Source organism: Paramormyrops kingsleyae, chromosome 10 (assembly GCF_048594095.1).
Source record: "Paramormyrops kingsleyae isolate MSU_618 chromosome 10, PKINGS_0.4, whole genome shotgun sequence".
NCBI lineage: Eukaryota > Metazoa > Chordata > Actinopteri > Osteoglossiformes > Mormyridae > Paramormyrops > Paramormyrops kingsleyae.
The window spans coordinates 7,423,778-7,445,370 of NC_132806.1; the positions used below are offsets into that span (position 1 = coordinate 7,423,778).

The window sequence follows — 21,593 nt, forward strand, 5'->3', positions numbered from 1 at the left end:
ATCACCATGACAAAACTGCCCACCCTGCAGGACATCTATATCCAGCTATGTAGGTCCAGGGCATTAAGCATTATCAGAGACACTCAGCACCCTGCAGGACATTTACATCTAGCTCTGCAGGTCCAGGGCATTAAGCATTATCAGGGACACTCAGCACCCTGCAGAACATCTACATCCAGAGATGCAGGTCCAGGGCATTAAGCATTATCAGAGACACTCACCACCCTGCAGGACATCTACATCCAGCACTCAGGTAAGGCCTCTGGAGCCTTATGGCTGGGACTGAGAGGCTGAGAAGCTTCTACCCCCAGATCAATAGAATCATTAACACCAACTGCATTTTAAGTATTTCTAATTTTCTTTACTTTTATATACTTTTTATATATTACTATATGTTTAGTAGTCGGTGCCAGTAGTGGCAGAAACCCCCGTACCCCGATGGTGGACACCAGAGGTGAGGGGGGCTGTCAAGCTGAAGAAGGAGGCCTACTGGTAATTATTAGCCTGGGGGTCTCCGGAGGCCGCTGACAGGTACCGGCAAGCCAGGCGGAACGTGGCTTGGGCGGCTGCGGAAGCAGAATCCCGGGTGCAGGAGGAGGTCAGTGAAATCATGGAAAGTGACTTTTAGTCGGCCTCAAAAAGGTTCTGGCAAACCATCTGGAATATCAGGAGGGGGAAGCAGCTCCTGGTTCCTACTGTTTACAGTTGTATTAGGACGCACTCGAGGACGATTACATTGTTCACTGTTCACTGAGGTATTGATTGATGCTGATCGTGTATGGACTAATCATCCCGAGATTCAAATACGTCATCCATGATTCACCCATAATATTATTGTGCCAAGGTTGAACTGCACAAACATGTTTTTCATTGATCACTTATATAGCTTGTTTTTCACAAATAACTTGTTTTGCGGAACACGTATCTCATCCTAGGACACTTATCTTGCTTTTGGGGAAGAAGAGAGAGCGTTGCCCAAGGACGCTTGCCTTGTTAAGAAGAGAGAGCGTTGCCCAAGGGCGCTTGCCTTGTTTTTCTATAAATTAAAAGAGAAAGTGTTACTTAGGTATGCCCTGTAGCTGCAGGCCGTTTCACTCCAATGAGATGGGAATTGGAGAACTGAGAGCGCATTGCCTGAGGGGAGGGGAGAGCCTGGCCAGCCCATTCCCTGCCCACACACATACAGTAGCTTTCTCAATTTAGTATAACTTGTATCACTTTTAATAAAATATTTCTGAACGGACCGAAGCGTGCCTGTTTGTTCCTTCGAGAGCCCGATACCCCCCTTTCACATTAAAACAACAGTGGGGAGGGGGTGCTGTTGACCTCACCTTGGACATCACCTGGAGGTTGAAGGAATACTTTGAGGATCTCCTCAACCATGCCTCAGATACATCTACGGACACCGCCTATGAGACATCAGAGGGCACGGGGCCAGAGGGGGCTGGGGCGGACTTGCCCATCACTGAGATTGAAGTTGCCAGGGTGGTTAAAGAGCTCCTTAGCGGCTGGGCCCCAGGGGTGGACGAGATTCGTCCAGGGTACCTGAAGGCTGTGGATGTTGTGGGGCTGTCATGGCTGATGCGCCTTCTCAACAGTGCGTGGAGGTCAGGGACAGTACCGCTGGATTGGCAAACCGGGGTGGTGGTCCCTTTATTTAAGAAAGGGGACCGGAGGGTGTGTTCCAACTACAGGGGGATCACACTTCTCAGCCTTCCTGGGAAAGTCTATTCCGGGGTACTGGAGAGGAGGGTGAGATCGATAGTCGAATCTCGGATTCAGGAGGAACAATGCGGTTTCGTCCTGGCCGTGGAACACTGGACCAGCTTTATACCCTATACCCGGTATAAATAATATATTATACCTGGACGTGTTCCCAGTGTGTGTTGGGCTCCTCCAGGGCTGCCCTTCGTCACCAGTCCTCTTTATAATATTTATAGACAGGATTTCTAGGCGCAGCCAGGGTGTTGAGGGTGTCCAGTTTGTTTATTGCATAGTGTGGAGCAGTGACATTTCATTGCTTGTGTACCACTGCATCCAAGCATGTCAGAAATATAAATCTTAAATCTTGAATCACACATGGCCACGGTCTGGGACTGGATAATGGTCCAAATCAATGAGCTGGGCCTATCAGAAGCATTGGGATCTCCACCTTCCCCTGGTGCTGTGGGCAAACCGTTTCACGTTGCAGGACACAACCAGCTTCACGCCAGCCATGTTCCTCTTTGGTCAGAAGTTGAGGATGATAATGGAGGTGGCTTTTTGGCAGCTCCCAGATCTCCCACTCCAAATCCTACCTACCTGTGATGCAACATTAATTTCTTTATTGAAAATACTTCACAATAATCATTTAGAGAATTTAGGATATTAAATCAGCTACCCTTGTGAGAATGGATCAAAGCAGAAATGGACATGGCAGAGGGTGGGTTGGCAGAGTGATGTCACCTTTGGGCCCATCAGCAAGGAACCAGCAGACCCTGCTTTCACAATTATATGTCTCTTTGGTTAAAGGCATCTGCTAAACAGATGTAATACTGGTTCTGGGATCATTTTAAATTTATTCCACAAGCATAATTCTATAATGCATCCTGGGATTATTGGACTAAAAATAATATTAATTAAAAAAATCTTTAAAGCTTCCTGAGCTTTAAAAATCATTGAAGTTTTTAAACAATCACCTTTGCAAAAATGGAACAAAACAGAAAGGTGCAAGCTAAACTGATTCTGATTTATATTTTAAATTATGTCACCCACTATTTTAATACACTGGGAATATTTAGTCTTTGGTTAAAAAATACTTTGTAAAGCATTATAATGAAAACAGTTTTAGGTCATTTTCCTTTTCTACCTGCATACAGAGAATAATTTTTCCAAGGCTGTATTCCTGTGATGTTTTAACGACCTCACTTGTATATTTCTTTGGACAAAAGTGGTCAGCTAAATAAATAAATGCTAATGTAGAGTAAGTCGGTATGACAAGATGTATCATTTATGTCAGATCACAAACGCCCAGTATCCAACTTCTCATTCTGTGCTGCCTATTATTTACCAAATTTTTCTGCTAACTGGTTACTTGATGCTAGGGTAACTAGAATACCATGACTGTCAAGTTCTTATGCAGGTTAGCTCTCCATTCAAAATACAAACTCAGTCAATAATCAATCACCCACTTTATTAATGTACCGTTAGATAAAACTTTGGAAATATTACTGCTTTTAAATATTATACTGGAAACCAAGCTTTCTATCCAATATGATAAATATCTCTTGGCTACATTCTGGTATCTTTCACAGATTTCAAAATCTGTTCTTGCTGAAGGCTGAACCAAGTAAGCTACTTCTATATGGGGTGAGAGAAAAATAACATTGTATTAATTAAAACATTTCAGCGATGACGCTGATGGATTTTATTTCTCATTCACAGAGGGCTACTGTTTGAAAAAAAGGTATTTATTCATATAAATCATTTTTACACATCTTACCCTGGAAACTCATCAACAACAAAATATACATTATCATAAACATACAAACAGAAATAAACACGTATAGTAAGCAAAAGCTCTCAATATACCTCTCACTTACTAAACACCATGCTTATGAAAATGTTTTAATTATGTGATGATGTTTCTATTAAAGAACGGATTTAAAGCACAGTATTCCCTGAGGCATAAGTGTACCACTATAAAATCGATTCATTATTACCATATTTGTCTTTTGCCAACATAGATATTGTAGTTACTCAATCAATACCACTTTGTCTTGGACTGAAATATTGAAGATATCACTTAATCAAATACACTCTGCATCTGGTCAACTGATACTCTATAGGAATTCAAAAATGTTGTATATGCTAAAATAAAGTAATGACAGTAAGATAACAGTAATTTGAGTCACTGCAATCAGTGAAAATGACAAAATCACAGAATATTGAAAAACATAAAAAAAAATTAACTCCAAAAATGAGTTAAAAAATTGGGTACAGCTCGAATGGCACATGAAAGAACCTATGCTTGAAATTCTAATACATAACTGTATCACAAGCTTCGTAGCAGACACCAAGTTTTTGTGTATTGAGAAGTATGGTCATTATTTAACTTTTATTCTGTATCCCATGGTTAATGACCCAGCCGACTCTTGCGGCCCCTTGTGAGCCCATGTTTCTCGATGGGACCGTAAAGCTAACCAGGTCAAAGAAAGGATGACCAGGGCTCTGTCCAGGCTTCTTACAGTGGCTTCTTTTTCAGGGCGAAGACAGAAACGAAGAGGAGGATTTCCATTAATGCAGGGAGAGCACTGTGAGCAAGGAACACAATAATGTCAGCATTCTCACGTCTCTTTAATAAAGTGGGTACAAAAGGAACTACTACTGCAAAGCTATAGCCAAAAAATATTTTCAGAGCAGGGTTATTTGTGTCCAGTTAAAGAGCACAATCTCTCTCTCACTCACATGATTATATATATATATATATATATATGAAACCTTACATAGACTGAATATTATTGTCAACATTAAGATTCCCCATCTTCATAACAGATACTTCCAAGTTTGAAAAGGTAATACATCTATAATGCACTATAGATATCTTCATAATGCATTATAATGGTCAGTTTAAGAATTGAGGATGCTTTGTACTGCATTATGAAGGTATTGATAGTGCATTATAGCAGCTTCACAGAGCATTCATAATGCACAATAAACATGGTTATAATGTGCAATACCTTTTTATAAATTACCTTTTATAAATAGTTATAGCTATGTTTATAATGCTTTATGAATGCATTATAATGAATTATGAAGGCATCTGTAATGCATTCTACATGACTGCTTTAAGTGTTACCGAACAATCTAACCTAAAATGTAATGTCTTAATCCAAGGGACCTTGCATATATCTCAAGCTTGATTTATGAGACCTGGGGGAGTCTGATTTTTCTACCTGCAGAAGGTGAACACAAACCAATACGTCCAGCACTCCCACTGCTGAAAGACGAAGAAAGACAGGCACACGGAGGCGCTGCAGTGGGCAGCCAGTGCTGACAGGAAAGGCGAGTCAGGGATGGAAAACCATGGTGCATTGCAGGATGGCCAAACATATACATAAAAGGTGAGTGACACTAACCTGCAGAAGCCAAAGATCCACCAGTAGATGGCACAACTCCACTGCTCAAAGAGAAAGAAGAGTAGTGCAACAGATGCACTGGCATGGGCTGCGATGGCTAAAGTGTGACAGGTGTGGTGTGTTTGGTGGGAGAAAAGGCAGTCAGGGAACTGTAACATAAAAACTAATTATAAACACGGCTCTGGTCCACCCTACCCTTTAAACATTATATGTGCCAGTATGAATTTTAGTCACGAATCCTTTGTCATAGTCACTCACCAGATCATGCAATTACTGGTTTATCTTCCACTCACTTATATATTTAGCATAAAGCACAAGCCAAGGCTACACTCTGGACAGGATGTCAGGGCAAATGCTATATAGTAGATTCATAGACACCAGTCATCCTAAATGGGCGACATGGTGGCCCAGTATGTAGCACTGTTGCCTCACACACCTGGACTTCAGAGTTAAAATCACACCTTGGGCATGTGCGTGTGAAGTCTGCATGTTTCACCTGCGTCATGAGGGTTTCTTCTGGGTATCCCACTTTCCTCCAGCCATCAAAAGACATGTGATTAGTCTAACTCTAAATTCCTCAGTGTGTCTGTATGTGCCCTGTGATGGACTGGAATTATACCCAAGGCATACCCCTGTTCTGTGCCAAATGTTACCCCCTAATCACAGAAATATGAGGTAACACCATGTTGCCCTTCACGTAGCGATTTGAATTATCTTAGCACAAAATGCAAGCATGATTAATGGAAATCTAATGGAAGACTTCGACTTAATGGAAGATTAAGGTGATTTTAGTGTTTGATATCTTATTCAGGATTTCCTCAAAGGGACTGGTCTTGTGAAACGGTTGTAAATATTAAAAAATATGTAGTGTTCCTGTATAATTAGATAACTGAATGTCACCCAGACAAATTTATACGATTAGTGTTATTAATATTATTACAGTGAATCAGTGGGCAGCACTACTGCTTTACACCACCAGGGACGGATGTCTGTTGAGTCTGCATGATCTCCCCTTGTTGAATATTGGGGCTGAGTAAAACGGCATCTCTAAATTGCCTGTAGTGTATGACTGTGTGTATGAGACCTGAGGTGGACTGGGATGTTACGCTGCCTGGGATAAGCTCCAAGATAAATGGTTGGAAGACAAGTGGATGGTTAATATTGAGAATCATTCTGGAAGTCTCAGTGTTTTGGCAGTCAGCTCTGGAGTGACGCTGGTGAAGGTTGAACTGACTGAAGTGGAGTAGAAAGTGCATGGTAAAAGTCTGTACTCACTAGTGTATGGAAAAGGATACAGAGAAGGCTCTGGGTGCTGTTGAACATAGATACTCCAGAGAAGAATCCTGCCAACTCAATGGCAAACAGGCCAAGGGTCACAGACAATGCAACCACCAATCTGAGGGAAGAGACAGAGAGATGGAGCAGCTAAATGTCACACTGGTACCATCTGCCCATACGAGTACATACAAAAAAAAATAACCATAAAGAAAATGGTGGGAAATATACACTTTTATTTTTCTCATAACTTACAAATACTTTTACTTAACCTCATAGCTCTGTGTCAGATATTGAATGTTAAATCTGTAGTAAGGCTGCACCATACTGGAAAAAACCTGGAATAGCCATATTTGAAAATTTTGCAAGAAGAATTCATAAAACAACAGTTTCTCAAATAAGTTGGTGGTGCTGCCACAAGCTATGCCAGCAAATCACTTGCTTTTGCTGTCGTCTATGGGATCCATAATATTTGTTAAATTTCTCACAAACACCGCACACTGTCCATGAGTGACAGCAAGGATGAGAATGATTATGATTGGCTCAGAGAACGCATGCAGAGCCCACACAAAAGCAGCAGGAGTAAACTTTAAACTCATTTTGTAACATATACTAAATAATCTTGAAAAAGAACAATCATTAAAATTACAATGATTGCCAAGTATTTTCTGATGGAGTAAAATGATTCAGCATAACCTATTGATGGTCTCCACCAAGTTATCATGGTTCTTGTGATGTGACAACTGTACGTGCATAACATGAGGTCTTGGTATTAACTCTGCTCTGTAGATATCTGAGGGGACTAAAGAATTTACAGTAATCTTAATTGCCATTTTTGCTACCATATATTTCTCAGGGTAATAGTGTTCTTCCAGGGTGCCACAGAGGCTCAGTGGATAACACTGTTGCACCTCCAAGTTTGGAAAATCAAATTCCACCCCTTTTCAGTGTGAAGTTCAGATATTCTCTGAGTCTTTTGTGGATTTCCTCTGGTGGTCCAAAGACATGCAATTAGTTGAAATGGCATTTCTAAAATTGCCTACAGTATATTATTATGGGTGTGAGACTTGGCATCCTGGTGGACTGGCATCCTGCCTTGTGATGTCTGGGAAAGGCTCCAGACCTCATGTGACCCTTGCTGGATAAGCAGTGGAAAGATGGATAATTGGATCGAGCCGAAACAATGTTAATGGTGTATAATGTATGCATCTCCTCAGGTGTTCCAGGCAACATAATAGTGCTATCACTTTTGGAGAGTTGCAAAAGGACACGTATGACCATCCATCACATTCCAAGGTAAGGGTTTTGTCTCACTGCGTGTCCTGGCTCCTGTATTCATCCTGACTGAAGTCCAGAGGCAGGCAGGCCCGGACATTGTTGTCCTAATAGGAAAAGATCTTTCAATCTTTCAACAAACCATTTGCACAGTTGAATAAATTAAAATATGACCGTGGCAATCATCCCTTAAAATTAATTCAAAGATGTGCCATTATAACACTTTTTAAGTGACAAAAGTAATAAGAAAGAAAGACAAAAACTCATAATGGACCTTGTTTCACAATGTTGAGAGGGTGTGGAAGGTTCACTCCTGTCCATAAATACTCAATGCAAATGTGCTTTCTTTCGGGACAGAGAACCAGGTTGATACCTCGCTAGGTATTTAAAACAAAGAAAACTCATACCCTGGACCAGAAGATGGTGATTACGATGACCAGGTGGGCTGTGAGCGTGAGGAATCGGGCTGGGACCAGGCTATGGATTGCCGACATGGTGATAAATCCCGCGACTTCGGAACTGCCACACGCAAATACAGAGATAAAGAGAAAGATCATACTCATCCCACTACGTGGCCAATTACGTTTGATAGCGCATAAAAACCAAATACCGAAATATTCACTAGTGTTTTAACCTAAAGCAAAAATATATTTAAGAAACCATGAACAGGGCAGTTTGACTGAAATGCATGTTGTAATTCTGCTGAAATGCTAATTGTATGAAAACGTTTGTCTGGCAGGCATGTTCTGCCTCAAAAATTAAAAAATTAGTTTATAATAGTTAGATTATAAACTGATTATATGAATTAAATTAAACTACATCGACTATAGTACTGGAAAAACTAAACATTTAGTAAACCGCACAGTCGTCGGCTTGATGACCACTTTATATAACTATCTAATAACTGTATATTTCCTTATTACACGGCTCTCTGGAATGCTTGATTCTGATTGGTCAGTTGAGACATTTGCAGGTTCATTATTTTCAAATAATAACCGCTCCAAAGTAATAACGCATAGTCACGTGGTACTATATCGTTTCGCGGAAAGATAAAAATGTTATTTTAAAACAAATATGCCAATAAAATGTTTCAAATTCATGTCCATGTCATTTTCCTTATGTGGCAAGTAGCCGTGTAATAAGCGGGATAATGTACAGGCAGCCGGTAGTTATCGCGAAATAAGCCCCTTCAGTGTGATACAAGACCCTCCGCTTCGCGTCGGGTCCTGATCACACTGTCGGGGCTTATTTCTGCGATAACTACCGGCTGCCTGTACATTATCCCTTACATAGAATACAGAAAAAGTATGATGAATTTCACTGTTTTAATGGCCCGATACGACATTTGTGCCTTTTAAACTAGGTGTTACCTTCATTAGGTTTATACAATTTAAGTTAAAAACTTAAGGAAAATTGGATTTCATGACCACAATTCAAGGGATCAAATGTGCTTAATGTTTAGCTAGGGCTGGCTAACTGGTTGACTTTGCAGAAAACAACGCGACTAAACAAAATCAAGATATGTATTCATATATACTGTATGCCATCTACACCCCATGACATTTTAAACGTTGTTATTAGCTACATAAGCAGTTAAAAATAATTACCTAGCTACTTACGGCAATACTCCAACAAGCAAGCAGCATATAACGTTTCCAAGAGCATGACGCCGACACGTTGCTATAACAATGAATTTGTTCTCGCGAGATCTTGTTTTAGTAAACATCCGCTGCTTCTAAAGACTTGTAAATTCACACTCAGCGACTCGCGAATTTCGAGGTGCTTTCCCGCTAAGTTCCCGTCCTCAAGAGGTCAGTGCTGTGCCACTGTCAAATCGTCACTTGCATGAGGGCTATCTCGCAGTCATTTTGAGTATTTTAAGCACACTTTCCATAAGACCGCATTTCTGTAGGTTTTGCATGAGGGAATTACCCACAGTTCATAGCGTTGTCACGTGTAACACAGTGGAGACCCGGAAGTGTAAAGTGTAAACAAACCGTAACAGTTTTCAAAACCGTGTACTGTATTGCGCAGATTGAACAAGTGAAACGGAAGGTGGGAAGACAAATGCAGCTGTAAGATTATTTGCGTGAGCGTTAGAGTCTGAAAGCGTGTCACGCCAGATGCGGGAGTTTTCAAGCCCGATTTTAATCAGCCATTTTTGATGAGCCATTCGGCGTGATTTTGGTTAATGGTTTTATACAATAAACATTTTGAGCCACACTTGGCAAGGTACATACAATGTTACTTTCACCCCCCGCCCCCCAAACTGAAAGAAAGATATGTTTTAGAGGGACTTTAGTGCTATCCATCCATCTAGGTTGTTCTGTTGGAAGTTGGCTAGTTTTGGAAATATTGGTCATAGAAATGTTGGTCTTTTCTTGAATATATGGGACTTAATAGCTTTCTTTCTGTGGTGTTTAAGACGCCAAAAAAAAAAAGAATACATTTGAGCACCATCAATATCTCTTACCAGAACTCATGACCCGAGTACTCAATCCACACACTTTGTAGTGAGGTTTAATTTAGGAACTACTACTTTCTACCATATTCCACACACCAATCATATCACTGCACAAAAGATGTACTCATATCTTCTGCACAGTGATAGGCAGCTCTCAACTTGTTCAGGATCCAAAACCAGCAATGACGGAATCCAAACAATGTGCCAAGTCACAAATGCAGTAAATATAGATTTTGTTAAAGTAACATCTGTGTGTGAGTTATACTTTGGTCATCATGGAAGTGGATTTTTTTTTAAACCATATGTAGGCTAATAGGAATATGTGCACTTTGTCTACCTACAAATGGAGATAAAGGGAGACTGGGAACGCTTGTATAGAGGCACTGGGTTGCGTGTGCGTGTGAGGGGACTCCCACCTGCAGCAATCACATGCTGTGAGTAGTTTGTGATGATTGACACAGTTTGATGAGATCAGATATCACGGTATCCAACCGTACTCAGGGATGCTACTTGGTTTTCTCCTGAAAAGTTGGGGAGGTGGTGATTGATGGTGTTTCCCCCAACGTCTGTGCCCCCGAGAACAACAGTAGAGCCAGAAATCACAGTGTGGGTGTGCTGGTAGGAAATCAGTTTGGTCCAGTCTGTAACAAGATAATACATTTTAGGGAGGACACTTTAAGCTAGGACAGGATTTGTAAACCAGCATTTCAATTAAAAGGACCTGGATTTTACTTAAGGGTGGAGAAGTTGATCCATGGAAGTCTGGTGTGGGTACAGGTTTTTGGGATGACCTTTCAATCAGCCAATAACAGTGGGTCACCAGGGCTGGAATTGTGAAGCACTAATTTATTATTGGCTGATTGATAGGTCATCCTAAAAACCTGCAGAGACACCGGCCCTCCTTGGAACAGGTTCCCCACCCCTGACTTAAGGGATATGTCCAGCCCCGATGTATCGTTGCAATATGTTTATTCAAATGGAAACAGTGGTGCATTGAGCACCCTGTTGTGTTACATAAGAGTTGCAACTATGGCTAGGATCCACTGTAGCCACTGGCTTTGTAATTCGACGGGGTATCGTCATAGCCGAAATTATCGGCACCCCTGGAATTTTTCCAGAAAATGCACCATTTCTCCCAGAAAATTGTTACAATTACAAATGTTTTGGTATACACATTTATTTCCTTTATGTGCATTGGAACGACACAAAAAACAGAATTTTTTTTTACATCATTTCACACAAAACTCAAAAACTGGGCTGGACAAAATTATTGGCACCCTCAACTTAATATTTGGTTGCACGCCCTTTGGAAAAAATAACTGAAATCAATCGCTTCCTGTAACCATCAACAAGCTTGTTACACCTTTCAACTGGAATTTTCGACCAGTCTTCTTTTGCAAACTGCTCAAGGTCTCTCAGATTTGTCTTCTCCCAACGGCAATTTTGAGATCTCTCCATAAGTGTTCAATTGGATTTAGATCTGGACTCATTGCTGGTCACTCTCCAGCGCTTTTTCTTCAACCATTTCTGGTTGCTTTTAGAGGTATGTTTGGGGTCATTGTCCTGCTGGAACACCGATGACCTCTAATGCAGACCCAGCTTTCTGACACTGGGCCCTACATTGCACCCCAAAATCATTTGGTAGTCTGTAGATTTCATGATGCCTTGCACACAGTTAAGGCATCCAGTGCCAGAGGAGATGACCCCCTAGATCAGGGGTGGGCAATCTTATCCAGAAATGGCCGCTGTGTATGCGGGTTTTTGCTGCAAATCCCTAATTAGATTACTAACTAGAGGACTGATTGGTTGAAGAGTCCTCACACCTGGGTTTGAACAGCTGACCTACAGGTTATCCCAAAAACCTGCATACACACCGGCCTTTTGCAGATAGGATTGCCCACCTCTGCCCTAGATTATTGGACCCAACTTTGCTATATTACCTTAATAATTTGAGCTGACAAAGACATGTCTCTCCATTCCACTCCATGAACCTCACCAGCAGCAAAAATGTATCATTCACAATTAATTATTTGACCACCAGATGTCACTGTGGTGAAATGTTCCAAATGGTTTCTTTTTTTGTCCTTTGTTTCAGATGTTTTGTTGTCTTGAACGTTCCACTTCTGCTGTCACTAGTAATACCTCTGACACACCCACCAACTCACACACATCACTATTAGCAGTAACCAACTCACAGCACAATTAGCTGGAACCAGGTAACACAGGGAGCAGACCTAGAAACTAAACAGAACAACAACATGCAGCTACTTGGCACAATGACTGACTGGGGGAAAGAACAAATTCAGGCACTTAAATATTAAATTAATACACTGACTACACCAGATTAATGAAAAGATAGGCGTGGACAGATAACGGACCTATCACTGGGGCGCAGTGGCGTGCACAGACATTTTGGGGGGCAAGTGCTCCAGGGGGAAAAAAGGGCACTTTTTGCATATGTGGAAAACCTTTTCTTTTTATAATAAAAAAAACGCACAGGTTAAATGCAATTTGACTTTTATTTCAAAACATTCTCTAAAAATAGACCAAAATGTATGAGAACGAATAAGACTGACTGTGGTCATTACAAGAACAGGGCAGAATGGTCGTTTTCACAGGCAATTGGGAACTGCCTATTTTTCCTTTAGCAAATTAATGTGTTAATGTTGGCAATATGTTACACCAAAAAAAATTAACATGTCTAACCAGTGCTTCTCAAAACTTTTAACATGCACCTCCAACACCGTACCCTTCAAACTACCAATAACAACGTCACTGTTCTGTCACAATCAGGTCACAACACAGTGCGTAAATGTCTGCGAGCATCGCTGAGTCAGTAACAACCAGTTAGGCTAAAGACTGCATCTTTAGACAGTTGGACGGTGTTCTAACTTTCTCACAGGAGACACCTACTAAAGACAGTCAAAGACATTAATTTCAATCTTACCAAAGTAGGACAGTAGTTGACGTTAGTTATGGAAAGGCTAATCCACAAAAACGGAGAAACGTCCATAATTCTATTATTCATAATCATGTCAAGGTTTTAGGTTTTTCTGCAGTTCCATCTCTAAAAAGTGTGATGTCTTCCCGTCACTGACTTCAGTTTGAAAACTTTGTATTTATTCACAGATTTCCGTGAGATCATCCTAAAATTTGTAACGAAAAATGGGCTCAAAAGAGCCCTCTGCCTAACGGCATGTAGCCTATAGCATAACGTGATATTTTCAATAGTGTATGCAAAAAGGTCGGAATTGATGGAGAGTGGGGTTGCCTAAATGGTTTAGGTTACATTTTAAATGTGTCGTTTTTTTGTTTATCCATATGGATGGATGGAGGGGGCAAGCTGGCAAAGTTTGTCATGTGCAGTTTCTGACAGGCTACTTCACAACAAAACAATTGCAGGTTGGTCTTAGAGGGCAAACAGAATAATTTCACTCGATTCATGGGTTACCTGACTGGTTGGGAAGGGAAAGAGCTGCCGTGTTGTCCGCCGTGGCTCCCAGTCGCTATAGTTAGCCTACTATGCCTACTCCAAGTAGTCCTATGTCATGCCGCTGCTACACGCCTCACAACAAATGAACTGCAAGCGTGTTCACGTGACACGGTGACAGTGAAAAAGCGACAGGGTTCGGGAGTCTTTGAAGAAGGGGCACAAATCAAGCCATTATTTTCACACCTTTTTAAATCGCGCAGCTTTAAAAAAAAAATAAAAAATCACGTCTTTCAAAAGGGCACTTTTTTGGACTGAGGGCAAAAGGGCAAGTGCTTCAGCACCACCTCGTCTCTATCTGTGCACGCCAGTGCTGGGGCGTGGGACAACGAACAACAGACAATTAACAATCACCAGTCATTGGAAAACCTGGAAAGCAGGCAACAGGTGGAACTGATAACAAACTTAATCATGAAACCAAAAGATTTAACAGATTACCAACAGCGAGGGGTACAATTGGCTGACCCTTGAGGGTACAGCACCAGTGACAAGCAAAGGTACTAATTTTTACCCTGTGTCCTGCCAGTGTGGAGCTGGAGGTTAAGGGCCTCAAGAGCTCATTGTCCTGTGACCATTCTGCTAAGGCCAAGGCTCAAACCAACGACCTTCCAGTCAGGGGCACAGAGATAGGCTGAGCCACTCATAGCCAACTGTAGTAGGAAAGCCTGTTTTTATTTTGCTCGTCTTGCAAAACACTCGCAGACCAAGTTACTCGCAATCCAAGGTTTTACTGTATTTTAAAATCTGCTAATTTGTTAACATTATCAGCAGTGAAAGTAAATGTAAATTTAAGCAGATGGCATCGATCCAATACGTACTATTGGGCTAAAACTGGCAAAAAATGCTTGGTGGTGGGGTTGGAGTAAGGAACTGATCTGATTTTCCATCAGGGAGAGGTCTAGCCTGAAAAACTGCAAACATGCTTGTAGCCTTAGTGCCACATTCCATGGACAGAAGTGAGGGTGACATGATGGCTAGTTGCTGAGCAACACATGTGCATCGGAGCTGTCATGTCGGCTCTGGGGAAATACAGTAGCCCAGCACATTCGCTCATTTGACATTTGTGGTTTCGTGAATTGGCATGAATGACTAAAGAGCAATAATTTTGGAGCTTGCTGAAAGATTTATTAGTTTAAGTGCATTCTGTATTTTGGGTCTTGGCTAGGGGATGCCGTGTAAAAGCCTCACTCACGTGTTAGTGTGGAAGTAAAAAACCTATACTCACTTTCCTCTCTCTAAATTCTGTTTGGCACTAGTTATGAAGTAAATTTGCTGACTCTTATGGCTTTCGGCGGGGAAGCAGCACAGATGCCATGAAGTTGGGGAAAAAGAGGTTTATTCAGGGAAATCACCAAACACAGCACAGAATGCAGGAACAAACGTCAGTGACCGGACAGGGGTAAGACTTGGAAGCACTAAATACCAGAATTGATTAACAAAAACTAGACACAGCTGAGAACACCGGGATTCCACATGAGGTAACAATAAGGGGGCGTGGCACAAAGGAGGATCGGATGAGCAGGTCATGACACTGACACAAATTGAGTAAGATAAAATTTGTTTTATTAAGGCAGCGCACCCTGGATTATCGCTGTTCCAAAGAGTATCCCTGTTCCAAAAAAGTGAACCTTCAAACAAAGAAAATGCTCAGATTTATTTTTACATTTCTACAATTCCCCTAAAAAAACAATCTTTTACCCCATTGGTCAAGACAGGGGCTCTTGTCTGTGTGCAGAGTAGGTGATGACCTCAAAGAGGATGACGTTGTGCAGCCCTGCATTCCTTTAGGCCCATGGCCAGTCAGCCAATCACCACCAGTTGCCCCCGGCCCTTGCTAACCCCTTATATCATGTCCCCATGTTAAACAATACTATGCAATCAAGCAAACGAAACTACCCATATCTCATCATATATTTGGTCCATTAATCTGTTTTATTACAGCATATTCATTATACAATATGATCCTCAAAACAAGTGAATATAGCAAACACATAAGAACATAAACCTATTTGTCACCATTCGATATTTCTGATTGCTTTCCGCTGTAACATTGAGCAGCCACGCGTCATGTTCTTTCAGCAAAGAAGGTTATGATTATCTTAACAAACAGGTAGTTTCAGCTCCCAGTTTCAGAGTTAGCACAAGTCACATACATAGACATTCTTCCTGCCTAAGGCCTAAGGCAGTGACAGCAATTCCATGCTGCACCTCTTCCCAGCCCTACTGGAATTTTTCATCCATATGACCTTAGAATCCTACATTTCTCACAGTAACTTTTAAACGTTTCAGTGCTGTTAATATAGCATTTCTAGCAATGAGCCCAAAATATAGTGCTCTCAGTGTGTACAGTAGCAACTGTGTACATACATAGGCGTAATTTAGATGGTTTGTATATTATATAAAAAGGTGTTTACAGGAAATGATTAAGTAATTTGACAAGCAAAGTGTACAGTACAGTACTGTTTGTTTAGAAATTTGTAATAAATAGACTTTATGTTATTGTTCCAGCTAACAGACTGTTATGGGTTAAGTTTGGGGGGCACAAGTATTATTCACAAATGATCACATTAACAGGAATATTCCACCCATAACCCTTGTGAATGTGAAGGGGGTGGATTTTTACTTTGGGAGTGTACTTTTACTTTAAAAAAGCAAAACTTCAGAGTATAATGTATGTAAAGCTAGGGCTGATTTATCTTAAGTCTGAACACAGTAAAATTAGTTAGTGATACTTAAATGATTGATGATGATTGATTTCTTTGTTATATTTAATTTGGCGACAGATTGCACAATTTGCACTATAAGACATACAGTGGTACCTCGGTTCTCGAACTTAATCCGTTCCGGACTCCGGCTCGAATCCTAAAAAGTTCGAGTTCTGATCGAATTTTCCCCATAAGAAATAATGGAAAACCAATTAATTGGTTCCCGGCACCCCAAAATTATATCTAAATATGTTTTTTTTTTTTTTAGCATTTAAACACAAAATGAACAGGATAAAACAAGAAGAGCATTTTTTTCTTAATGGCTTCCAACACGATAAAGATCTTATCCCAACATTACCCCTGTCCTGCCCCGATCGTCCGCTCCTTCCGTGTGCCACGCCCCCTCGTTAACCCCATGTGGAATCCCCGTGATCAGCTATTTCTGGTTGTTTTCATTAGTCCTCTGTATTAAGTCCGCGTTTCAGTTGTTTCCCCAGTCCGGTCATTGGGTGCGTTCGACTTGCTTACAGCGCTGGCTTAAAGCAACGCATTCTGATCCTGACGCAATGCATTACGGTTAGATGCATCATCCGGCTGCACAAACTGGAACCGCCTCCGTGACGACACACCTTTGCCCTTATTGGCTGAAGAGTTTAGTTACACGCATGACGTTTGTATCCCAGGCAGTTCCGATGCGTAATCTGCTATTTATCCTGAATATCACGTAAAGCAGTGAGAACTGGTTTTCAGTTTATTTACCTGGTAAAATAAAGTTTAACTGAATGACATAAATGCTCTAATAGTACACGTAAGTTAGTGGTTTATTTATTGTTACTTACTGTAATGTTGCGCTGCTTTATTTGGTTAATCGTCCAGTCTGTGAAGAAGGCATTCAAGTAAGAATTGCATTTTAGTATGACTCGATGAGATCGAGTTCTAGGTTAAACTGATTTGTTCGATTTTCAAGAAATTCGAGTTCTAGTGAGTTCAAGAACCGAGGTACCACTGTATTTCTATTCACTTTTGTGAAAGGTGTCACTGAATAAAACAAGACTTGTGTAAATCAAGTTGGCCATGGATTTCTTACTACAGCAGAGTGACATAGCTTTTGTCTGAGCAACATGACCATTATGTTTTTCTGTTCTTAGAGTACTCAAAAATGCTGGTACAGCACTACATGCCGATAGTTTGCAATGTTAATTGAAATGTATTTATAGAAATATCTCAGTAAATGCTGAGTAGTTGATAAAAAGGAAAAAATATCAGATTGGTATTGGTGTCGGGAGATACTCAAAATATTAATATTGTTACCAGGATCAGATCATAAAAATGAATGATATTGTGGCATATCTAAATTTAAGTACTGTAAAAGTGAGTGTAAATGAACACAACCAAGGTATATATGTATATAATTCAATATAGTCCACAAATCTCATTGAGGGCAGATGAAAGACAGGAAGAGGTTTATCTCATTCCCGATCACTACAGAAATTGGATGAATCATGTCAGGGGAGTAGTGGCAGGATGTCATCTGCCAGGTGTCTATCAGGACAACAGCCAGCCCCTGGAACATGGCCCTGAGAGCACAGTCCAGCTGCCAGGAGAGCCAGTCACTGCCATAGATGTCCTTATAGCCCGTGTTGGCCGACTTGATGATGACCAGGGTGCGAGGAGCCCTCTGCAGCAGAGACACCACTGACCTGCGGATGATGGCCAGACGGTTCACGTAAAAGGCCAGAGGGTATGTGGTGAAGTGCGCCCAAGCGTCAAATGCGATGACCATGTGCTCCCCTCCAGCCAGGTTGTCAATCTCATTAGCGATGTAGTGCAGATCAGCCATGGGGGTCTTGTCGGTGCGCAGAGGCAGCCCATGTGCGCGCCAGGTGATGAGAGTGCCTGACGCAGTGTCCACTATCATCAGAGGGCCTGACTTTCCAGAGGCGTGAAGGTTCAGAGGCTTCAAGGCTGAGGGAAAGTGAAGTGGTCAGTCTCTGTGACAGCATATTATGCATCTTAATATGTGCCTAGATACGATATTTCAATTCAGTTTTTGACATACACATTCAATATTTCAGTTGATCGGAAGGTATTTGTATAAGAAATAAAAATCTCTATTATTCTGGATAAACTAGAACATTTACTGAAATGTGTAGTTGCCAATCTAGAGTTATGTTATAAATTTTACCACATTTAAAATGACCCTTGTAAGGGAGCAGCAGGAGTTACCAGTAGAAATGATACAAAATTTCATGTATTGTAGGAATCTACATTCTCGTAAGAACTGCTTTTTCTGTTGGTGGAAATGTTGGTCAGAAATATAAATATATGTTCCAGAGGAAAACTGGACTCTTACTGGGCACAGCTTTCCCCAGATACTCGAACCACTGCCGCAGGGTGGAGTCTCCCATCATGTATATCTGCTTGCCTGTGAGGCAGCGAATCACATCTGATTTGGAGAAGGTCTTTGTGCGACACACCAATGACGTCCAGTGGTCCTTGAAGAAGAACCCTGAAGGTACTGGTGTGTTCAGACCTGACACACATTTTTTGGTTTCACCTGTGACAGAAAGACAGAAAATGGACGCTGAGGAACATTTTTGTACCATTGAGATGAATTAATGTCATTTGTACCTTGGGGAACAAAACTGGAGCAGTGCTGTACACTTTTTCTGACGATGCCTTTTTTGAGTCTGTCTTGGATTGTAGTTTGTCTCACTTCTTCTCAGCAGACATATTTGCCAAGGGAGGCTCAACCAGGAGATCCAGACAACATACAGAACTGTGGAAAAGTCCTAGACAGGTAAAGGAAATGTTTAAAACTATTTATCTGGGTAGTATGTATATATGTGCTCAGACAAAAAAGCACAATTTAATATTAGAACATATGCTGATTATGAGCAACACAATAAAAACTCTCTCATGTTCTTCAAAAGGTTACTGATATCTTGCTGGATGACTAGATGAATATCATTTTGGTTCCTAAACCTCTCCTCAGGGGCACCTCAGCCAATTAATGTATTTGTTAAATTTCACCACAAGCTCATTTAATTCATTAATTGAGTTAGTTTAAAAAAAACCACTGAGGCATAGATTAGCCATATTTTAAGAGTGTAAGACTGTAAGATTTCCTTTATTGTAATTTTATCATACACTTTAGTATGATTAAGAATGAAATACTGTTCCTCCTTGACCAACAGCATAAATAGATACATTAATATAAAAAATCTAGGGAGCATTAAAAACATCATGCACAATACACACAACACACATACAGCCCGTATCCATGGTGATCCACGGTGCATTTGGAGGGAGTAGCAACATGAAAAAAATCTTTTTCAGTAACAAATCTTTTATAGTGTGTTGAAGGATGTAGCAGCTAGTGGTCTACTCAAAGAATACAAGGGTATATTGGATGGTTGCTGCAAATACTGAGGTGACTTTAGGAGAGGTTTGGAAATGACTAAGGGCTGACACACTTCGACATACGTAATATCACAGTTTTATATCAACATGAAGACCATTTAGACAATTTTCTGTGACTACCTACAGTAAGACAGGGATCGGCAACCTTTTTAAAGCAAAGAGCCATTTAATCCTAAATGTTTTACCCTAGATTTACGAAAAGTTGCAATGGGTAGAGAAGGGGGTTTGAGATACAATTTTTAAATGCGATATGCGTATTCAGCCATGGCCAAAAGTTTTGAGAATGACACAAATATTGATTTTCACAAAGTCTGCTGCCTATTTTTATGATGGCAATTTGTATATACTCCAGAATGTTATGAAGAGTGATCAGATGAAATCCCTCTTTGCCATGAAAATGAACTTAATCCCAAAAAAAACATTTCCACTAGATTTCAGCCCTGCCACAAAAAGACCTGCTGACATCATTTCAGTGATTCTCTCATTAACACAGGTGAGAATGTTGACGAGGACAAGGTTGCAGATCACTGTCATGGTGATTGAGTTAAAATAGCAGACTGGATGCTTTAAAAGGATGGTGGTGCTTAAAATCATTGTTCTTCCTCTGTTAAACATGGTTACCTGCACTGCAAGGAAACACGTGCAGTTGTCATTGCTTTGCACAAAAAGGGTTTCACATACAAGGATATTGCTGCTAGTAAGATTGCACCTAAATCAACCATCTATCAGATCATCAAGAACTACAACGAGAGAAGTCCAATTGTTGTGAAGAAGGCTTTAGGGCACCCAAGAATGTCCAGCGAACACCAGGACCATCTTCTAAAGTTGATTCAGCTGCAGGATCAGGGCACCACAAAGGCACAACCTGCACAGGAATGGCAGCTGGCAGGTGTGAGTGCATCAGACTTTTGGAGGACAAAAGAAGGGCAGCAAAGAAGTCACTTGTGTACTCACAATTTTGCCTAAGAACACAGCCATGAATAAAGAATGGTACCAAAACATCCTCTGAGAGCAACTTCTCCCAATAATCCAAGAGCAGTTTGGTGACGAACAATGCCTTTTCCAGCATGATGGAGCACCGTGCCATAAGGTAAAAGTGATAATGAAGTCAGACCTTAATCCCATTGAGAACTTGTGGTCAATCCTCAAGAGGCGGGTGGACAAACAAAAACCCACTAATTCTGACAAACTCCAAGCATTGATTATGCAAGAATGGGCTGCCACCAGTCAGGATTTGGCCCAGAAATTTATTGACAGCATGTCAGGGTGAATTGCAGAGGTCTTGAAAAAGAAGGGCCAACACTGCAAATATTGACTCTTTGCATAAACTTATTGTAATTGTCAGTAAAAGCCTTTGACACTTATGAAATTCTTGTAATTATACTTCAGTATACCATAGAAACATCAGACAAAAAGATCTACAAACACTGCAAATTTTGTGAAGACCAATACTTGTTTCATTCTCAAGATATCAATATATCCTTATCAGTATCCTATTGTGTCACCAAAAATTTAAAACAGTATGATTCTCTCATTTTGCAAATTTCGAAGGACGTGCAAAATTTGCGGGGTCAGGAGCGCAGGACAGGGCAGGCAGGAAGGGCAGGCGGGAGAGGGTAGGCAGGCAAGGCAGGTGAGACAAGCAGGCAGGACACAGCAGGGAGGGCAAACGGGAAAGACAAAATAACGCTTGGTAATGCTTCTAACTATGGCAACAGTACTTTGCAAAGTATGTGAGGACTCATCCACTTTAAGAAGCGGCGCTAACAAGGGGGAATTGCCTGCAGCTGCTACATCCCGCCCATGTGGGCGTGACACTATCAGTGATATTTACTAACTCCAGT

The 21,593-nt window shown here is 41.0% G+C and overlaps 2 protein-coding genes across 6 annotated transcripts in view; both read right to left on the minus strand.

Annotated features, from left to right (window-relative positions):
• Positions 1–3,433: 3,433 nt before the first annotated feature.
• On the minus strand, positions 3,434–9,606 carry tmem107 (transmembrane protein 107). 5 transcript variants are annotated; one of them, XM_023795720.2, is made up of 6 exons: positions 9,287–9,606; positions 8,075–8,186; positions 7,707–7,774; positions 6,413–6,513; positions 4,935–5,031; positions 3,434–4,292 (listed from the first exon to the last, which is right to left on the minus strand). In XM_023795720.2, the coding sequence occupies exons 1-6, from the start codon at positions 9,391–9,393 to the stop codon at positions 4,223–4,225; spliced, it is 555 nt and encodes a 184-aa protein (XP_023651488.1). In that variant the 5' UTR covers positions 9,394–9,606; the 3' UTR covers positions 3,434–4,222. The 5 variants fall into 5 exon arrangements, with proteins under 5 accessions (XP_023651488.1, XP_023651489.1, XP_023651485.1 ...); XM_023795721.2 differs by lacking the exon at positions 4,935–5,031 and adding an exon at positions 5,118–5,214; XM_023795717.2 differs by having other exon boundaries at positions 4,935–5,214.
• Positions 9,607–17,258: 7,652 nt separating this feature from the next.
• The window catches only part of LOC111835431 (NXPE family member 3-like), a 47,441-nt gene continuing 43,106 nt past the window's right edge, over positions 17,259–21,593 (minus strand). The window contains exons 4-5 of the mRNA XM_072717223.1: positions 18,680–18,883; positions 17,259–18,291 (exon numbers count right to left, since the gene is read on the minus strand). Coding sequence (XP_072573324.1) covers positions 17,759–18,291; positions 18,680–18,883 — 737 coding nt within the window. The 3' untranslated portion in view covers positions 17,259–17,758. The remainder of the gene's footprint in view (positions 18,292–18,679; positions 18,884–21,593) is intronic.

Coding starts and splice junctions, on each gene's coding strand:
- tmem107 (XM_023795717.2), bottom strand. CDS start 9,393: ATGTTTACTAAAACAAGATCTCGCGAGAACAAATTCATTGTTATAGCA. Junction 6,514..7,706: donor TACAGGAGCCAGGACACGCA/GTGAGACAAAAC, acceptor CTCTTCCCTCAG/ATTGGTGGTTGCATTGTCTG. Junction 5,215..6,412: donor CAGCACCCAGAGCCTTCTCT/GTATCCTTTTCC, acceptor GTCACACTTTAG/CCATCGCAGCCCATGCCAGT.